The sequence below is a fragment of the Salvia hispanica genome, chromosome 1, assembly GCF_023119035.1.
Source record: "Salvia hispanica cultivar TCC Black 2014 chromosome 1, UniMelb_Shisp_WGS_1.0, whole genome shotgun sequence".
NCBI lineage: Eukaryota > Viridiplantae > Streptophyta > Magnoliopsida > Lamiales > Lamiaceae > Salvia > Salvia hispanica.
In genome coordinates this window covers 22,265,888-22,273,263 of record NC_062965.1, presented here as the reverse complement: position 1 = coordinate 22,273,263, position 7,376 = coordinate 22,265,888, and the positions used below count along the sequence as shown (strand labels likewise).

The window sequence follows — 7,376 nt, the reverse complement described above, 5'->3', positions numbered from 1 at the left end:
AATCCTATTATAAATAGGGCTATTGTTATTCTCTTTAATCAATCAATGAAAGAACAAGTATTTATCTTTTAATTTACCGTCATGAAAGCACCAATTTGTTAAGGATAATCTCCTTAACGCGATGCCGGAAGATAGATTAGAAGTCCCGGGAGGCGATATCCCGTCGACAACTAGAATTTGCAGAAAAACGATAAACAAAACAAGAAAGGCGATAAACGATTATTTCATTGATTGCCTAATGAGAATAACAATAGGTCTTATTTATAATACTAAAGAGTAAAAACTCTAACTTAAGGAACAAGAAAATATAAAGATACGGTAAATCAATAATAACCTAAATAGAAGATATGATAAATCATTAGTAAACTAAATAATAGAGATATAATAATAATACTAATATGACGGTATCAGAGGAACTAAAATTTAATAATCTTTAGTGATTTATTTAACAATTTGTCCACATCTTAAATTGTGATTGTCATGTATGTCACTAACAGTTTCACATAAATTTCGACGTGCAATATGACTGACCAAAATTTAACTTCGTAATTCAATATTTTATTTTTAAACCTTATAAATTTACCTAATTAAAACAATTTGTTTAGTTTAAATGACTATTATTAAAAAAGCAAAGTGTGAATTTTGGACTTAAAAATTGCGTGTAAGATGGGTCGATAGAAAAGCAAATCAAATTTTGTTAATTCATTAAAAGTGAACAGTGAAAAAGGATGGCGGCGCGTTGGCCTAGATTAGAATTACCAAAGGTAGAATGAAACAAACCGACATTCTCTCAATTAAATTGTGGAAAAAATTGAGACTCATCATTACACTCTCAATCAACACAACAGTAATGCTTATATATGTTTCAAAATTAAAAGTAATTTTGTACAGACTTCTTCTATTGTTAAACCGTAAAAAGAATTCCAAAGTTTTTTCCTTTAAATACAAATTCGAGATTCAAAATTTATTTTCGAAATGATTCAAGAAAATAAATATGTGATCTACAAGTTGGCAAAGTTTTATTAAAATTCCACTTAATTTTTTTAATGAAAAGTCTTTGGAAAAACCATACCTGTATTATGAATTAAAATTTCAAACTTGTTAGCACTTAGGACTAATAAGACTTTAATTTAACATGTTTTAAATAAAATTATGAAATAAGGTATAGAGACAAGCATATACTATTTGCTTTTGAAAAGCATGCGCTGAGTTTTGACTTATTATAACGTGTAAAATGGGTTAAGAAAAGCAAGTGAGCAACGAAGAAGCTGTCTCGTTCATAAACCAATAATTGTAAATTATTGAAATACATATATATATCCTCTTAGTACTTGCATATTTAAAGCAAGTGTCTAAGCTCAAGTTTTTAGACACCTATTCATTGTAATGGCTCTTTCTTCGCTTCTCCTTTTCCTTTTTTCGGCCTTCTTTGTAGTATTTGTCGATGGCCAATGCCTCGATGATCAAAAAAAATTGTTACTTGAGCTCAAGAGCTAACTAAAATTCAATTCTTCCACTTCACTGCGTTTGGCGATGTGGAATGAGACGGGTGATTGTTGCGAATGGGGAGGTGTGGGATGTGATGACTCGGGGCACGTTATCAGTTTGGACCTTAGCATCGAGCGCATCTCTGGCAGAATTGGTGAGTCATCAGCCCTTTTTCGGTTGACATACTTGTCGAACCTTAATCTCCTTTCTAATGACTTCACCACAAGTGAGATTCCTAACCAATTCCATCGTCTCCCTAATTTGAGATACCTTAATATGAAAATTTCTGGTTTCAAGGGACCATTTCCATCCACGCTGGCCAACCTAACAGAGCTAGTTGACTTGGATATGTCAAGTAACTTTCTCACTGGTTCAATTCCTTCATTTCATAATTGCAAGAATCTTGAATTGATAGATCTTAATCATAATAATCTAACAGGCTCACTTTCTCACTTGCATTTTAAAGGTCTTAAAAACCTTAATCGTTTAGATCTAAGCCACAATTCGTTGAACGGCACCATTCCTCGCCATCTTTTTGCCCTACCTTCACTTTATATTCTCTATCTATCCAACAACCAATTCAGTGGACAAATCAAAGAGATTTCCATTGTAGACCACTCTAACCTTGGTTGGCTAGATTTGAGTGACAATAGGATTGAAGGTCTTATTCCTAACTTCTTCTTCCAGCTTCAAAACATGTCAAGTCTCAAGCTTTCTGACAACTTGTTCAATGGCACTTTTGAGCTGAATAAGTTCCAAACTCTCACAAGTCTTTCGGAACTTACTCTTTCAAACAATAACTTGTCAGTTGACACAACCAACATGAGTTCAAGTTCGCATGAATTCCCTCCCAACTTAAATATATTGCACGTGTCATCCTGCAATCTGCATGATTTCCCAAATCTTAGAAATCTATCCTATTTGGCAGATTTGGACCTCTCAAACAATCATTTGCAAGGGGATATTCCTAGTTGGATTTGGGGAACTGAAATGATCTCTTTAAACCTTTCGCTTAATCTTCTAACAGATTTGCAAAAGCCTTACCATATACCGGGTTCTCTTCAAACACTAGACTTGCACTCTAACCTTTTGAGTTGTGAGTTTCCCTTACTACGTCCAGATGCAAACGAATCTGATTATTATTTTGCCAATTTCTTGTTTCTCGCAAACAATAGCCTAGCCGGAGTAATCCCAACCTCCATCTGCAGTATATCTCGGCTCATGGTTCTCGACTTGTCTTTCAATAACTTCGATGGTAGCATACCTCCATGCCTACTTGGAGAAAGTTATTACCTTAAGGTGCTCAATATCAGGGGAAACAACATTAGTGGTGTTATCCCTGATGCAATAATTGGGGAGTGTGCCCTAAAAACCTTTGATGTTAGTGATAACAACTTAGGTGGGAAGATTCCAAAGTCTTTGGCAAATTGTAATGAATTAGCAGTGATGAATGTTGGAAACAACAACTTTGATGATAGTTTCCCTTGTAAGGCGTTGCCAGAGAGCTTGAAGGTTCTTGTGTTGCGCTCCAATCGATTCCATGGAGAGTTGAGATGTGGTAAGAGTTGGCCGGATCTTCAAATTTTGGATATATCTTCAAATGGTTTAAGTGGCACTCTTGATTCCCTAAACTTCTCAAGTTGGAGAGGAATGATGCTACCAAGTCAGGCACATTTAAAGCGAAACCGTTCAGCCTCCGATATTTTGAGTGCAAACGATTTATATCGGGATGAGGTGACTATAACTGTGAAAAGTGTAGAGGTGAAGATTGTGAAGATTTGGCCTGACTTTACATCCATTGATTTGTCTTCCAATCGTTTTCAAGGAGAAATACCATATGCAATTGGCAATCTTAGCTCACTTTATCTTCTCAACTTATCCCACAACTCTCTCAGTTATGCAATCCCGAGATCATTGGGTGCCTTGAGAGTGCTTGGGTCGCTCGACCTCTCTTCAAACAAGCTCATCGGGAGAATACCAGAGGATCTTGCCAAACTCAATTTCCTTTCAGTTTTGAACTTGTCATACAATCATCTCACTGGACTGATTCCAACTGGCACTCAGTTTCAAACGTTTTCGGCAGATTCATTTGAAGGAAACGCAGGGTTATCTGGTTACCCACTCAACGGAAGTTTCAACCATTATCCACCTGGTCCATCGCCATCAGACGATTCAGAATCAAAAGATGAGGAGATTGAGTGGGAATATGTGTTCGCTGCACTTGGTTATGTTGTGGGATTCGGAAGCATTGCATGGACACTGTTATTTTGCAGGAGGTTGAGAGAAAGATACTTTGAGAAGATAGAAGAAGGTTGTTGACAAGATATTCTACGAGAGAGGAAGGAGAAGAAGACATGAAAGAAGAGTAAGAAGAAGAAGAGAAGAGAAGGAGAGAAGAGAAGAGAGGAGGAATGGGCTTAGGAGACGCCATCAGTAAAGGTTTACTGTGTGATTTGGCTTGTGTTTAATGATCATATGTTTGTGGTGTGTACTTTTGTTTCAGCAATGTGTGTTTCTTTTCGTGTACTGCTCCAAACTTTTGTCGTGATTGTGTTTTTGTAATATATCTTATTTTAAGCAATGCCTTTATACATTTAGTCTTTCTTATTTTATTCTGTCTTTAATTCTCTAGTTTAGTATAACTGATTTTATTTCTTTTTTTAATAAGGCAATACATTTATTCTTTCTTATTGTATTCTCTTTTTAATTCTCTATTTTAGTATAAGTAATTCCTATTCCTCTTTTAATAAGGCAACATTTTTAGCCTTTCTTCTTTTATTCTCTATTCAATTCCCTATTTTATTTTCTCAAAATAAATTGCCTCACTTAAAGCGGGACACTGGGTCGCACTAGCGCAAACCCATCCCCTAGTAACACGTTCATGTTAGTATATGGTTAAAACAAAAATAAAATATGTTAAAGCTAATCACTTTCTTCTCCAAAAAAGTATATCATACTATATAATCGATATTCAATAACATAGAAGCAAATTATTATATTTATGAGTAATTAAAAAGAAAACAAGGAAAACCAATGTACTAAAAATGAGGTATAGCCGTATAAATGTGTATTTACAAATGATCAAGGCATGTTGAGTAACATTATCTTCTTTAAAAAAAAGAGTAACATGGCAAATTGGCAATGAATCAAATGAATATTAATTTGGGGAATAATAAATTTTTAATGTAATAATTAGGTTGTTCAATGCTCATGGATCAATTTGTAGGCTTCTTAAGGTTTGGGCTCTTCTCAACTTATTAGGCGTACACATTGTTTATATGTTGGGCTTCGATTATAATAAGTGAGCCTGTAGAACTGGCCCAATAATAAGGGTTGTAGAGGGAAATTCTAATACAGTAATCATTCGTTTCTCAAATAATACATGCTTCCTTTTTAAAAATAGTTAATTTGATATATTTGCAAAATTATTTGTTTTAATTTATAGATACTCTTAAAATATACTCTACCACAATATATTAATTTCTCTACACAATAATAATAATAATAATAATAATAATAATAGAGAAATTCTAATACAATAATTATTCGTTTCTCATGAAATAATACTTGCTCCCTTATTAAAAATAGTAATTTTGATATATTCACAAAAATTATTTATTTTAATTTGTAGATACTCACAAATGAAAATGTGCATTGAATGGACGCATGTTATGCCCCCATACGTAATCTCTGATTTGTTTTCTTTTCTATGAAAGTCCAAATTTCAGAATAATTGTTGTGTAAATAATATTATGTAACTTATATTATTGAATAAATTATCGTCTGTATGCATTTGTATATTAGTTGTCACGCAATCTAATTAGTTCGAGATATATGATGTTTTAATTCGGTCCCACCAACCTCGTTTTTCTTCATTGTATATGATTCGTGATTTAAATACATAATCTGCTAAAATGTTTTACAATTATTATTTTACATATTAAATTACTGATATAATTTACATAGTGAAAAATTTTATTTTTAAATATATAGACTTACTTATCTGTCTATTTAAAATAAATGACCATTTTCTTATGTAGCACTAGATTCTAAATAAAGTTTAAATTAAAATCAAAAGTATAATATAATTCAATATTTTAATTAGAAGAGAGAAGAAATATTTTTTGGCTGAAAATATACATTTTTTTAGAATAAACTAAAAAGAAAATATGATCATCAATTAACAGGACTTAAACAAGTATAATAAACCTAGTATATCTATCTATTATCGTAGTAAAAGAGGTCAGCCTATCCAACAACTTTATAAATTAGAAATGTTACTGTATATAAACAAATTTAATAATTTGTTATATCAATCATGATTTCACTATTAGCAAATTAAAGTCGTTTCAAATCATTAAGTTTATGCTTCCTCCCTTACAATATACATTTGTCAATCTTCGTCGGCTCTTGCTTCCCCATATCATACTTTATCTTTTCATCTGTATCTATCTCGTGCTTATTTCCAATTCTTTTTCTCGTAACCTTTACCGACTCTTTCGACGTTGACGCCGATTGTTTTGACGTTGTCAATACTCCCTTATTCATCCTCTAATTTTTTACCTCGCGGCTATTAAATTTGTGAAGCCTTGATTTATCTTTCCCATCGTTAAAATCCTAACTCGCCATTGTATATAATCAAATTTGTTTCTTTTAAATTTTTATAATTTCCATATACTTTATTCTATGTAGTCATTGTATATGATCAAATTTGTTTTTTTTTTTAATTCTTATAATTTCTATATATTATCGTCAATCTAATCAAACAAATTATAGAAAATAATCCTCGGTTCAAAAGTTATGTAAATGTTATTTATCACATTTTCTCTCCCTCGTCCTCATGGAAACTGTCGATTAAATGAAAAACAATGTCAACTATTATAAAATGACAATCGTATTTAAAAAATAACTGAAAATGATTATAAGCTGCCAAATTATTTAATTTTAGTCCAACTAATAAAGTATAATGGACAACTAAGAATAATAAATGGAAAATTGCAATAAATGTTTCTTGCTTAAGTATAAAAGATGATGATGATTCTTTCTCATCCCAAATAACTACTCATAAAAGACAAGAATGGAAGACTTTTCACTAATAATTTAACATTTATTGAATTGTAATCCAGGTAGGACTATGGCAACGGTACAATCACAATATAACTTTCAAAATATTTATTCCTAATTTTTGAACAATTAAATTATTCTCTTTTAATTATAATAAAAAACTAGTACATTAACATATCAACAAAACTAAGCAATAAAAAATATAAGTTTTATTTTAAAAATTAAAGAATACTATAATCACAAAATATTTTGTATATTCATATGAATTCACAACCATTATCTAAGTCGCGCGCTTAATAAACTATATGTCCGTAATAGCTTAAAATTCAAAGAATAATCGTGCTATACGACAAAGACCATTCTTTTCCTCACAAAAATCTGACGCGGTTATCTTTAGTGTCCTTTAGTAAATTATGCCTCCACGCAATAACTTGCAAACTACGTAAAACGGATAGACCATATATTAGATACCAGACGTGAGATGTAATCAACCCAATAGTCAAACACGTATAATAAAGGAATTATATAGGGTTTCATAACATATCTCATGAGATCGGAATTCGTAGGTTGAAGAAGGTCGCTGCCGACTTGCTTACATCGTCTTCCGCCATTTAGGTTAAATAATGAAATCGCACAACAGAAAATGGTTGAAATGGAGGCAGAGATAAAATAGGGTTAGAGGCTTATTTATATAGTTTCCATTAATACCATAGACCGATAATAGATTCAGTCGACAATGTATGTTCGACCCGACCTAGGTCAATCCCAGATTCTTAAAAAAAAACCTCATTTGACAACCGTGCAAATGTCACAATTTAATTTTA

The 7,376-nt window shown here is 32.1% G+C and overlaps 1 protein-coding gene across 1 annotated transcript; it reads left to right on the top strand.

Annotated features, from left to right (window-relative positions):
* Positions 1–1,533: 1,533 nt before the first annotated feature.
* Positions 1,534–3,807, top strand: LOC125190304 (receptor-like protein 20). The gene has a single exon (XM_048087578.1). It carries the CDS (start codon positions 1,534–1,536, stop codon positions 3,805–3,807), a length of 2,274 nt encoding a protein of 757 aa, XP_047943535.1.
* Positions 3,808–7,376: the final 3,569 nt, after the last annotated feature.

Excerpts from the sequence above, each read along its gene's own strand:
- LOC125190304 (XM_048087578.1), top strand. The coding sequence starts at position 1,534 with ATGTGGAATGAGACGGGTGATTGTTGCGAATGGGGAGGTGTGGGATGT.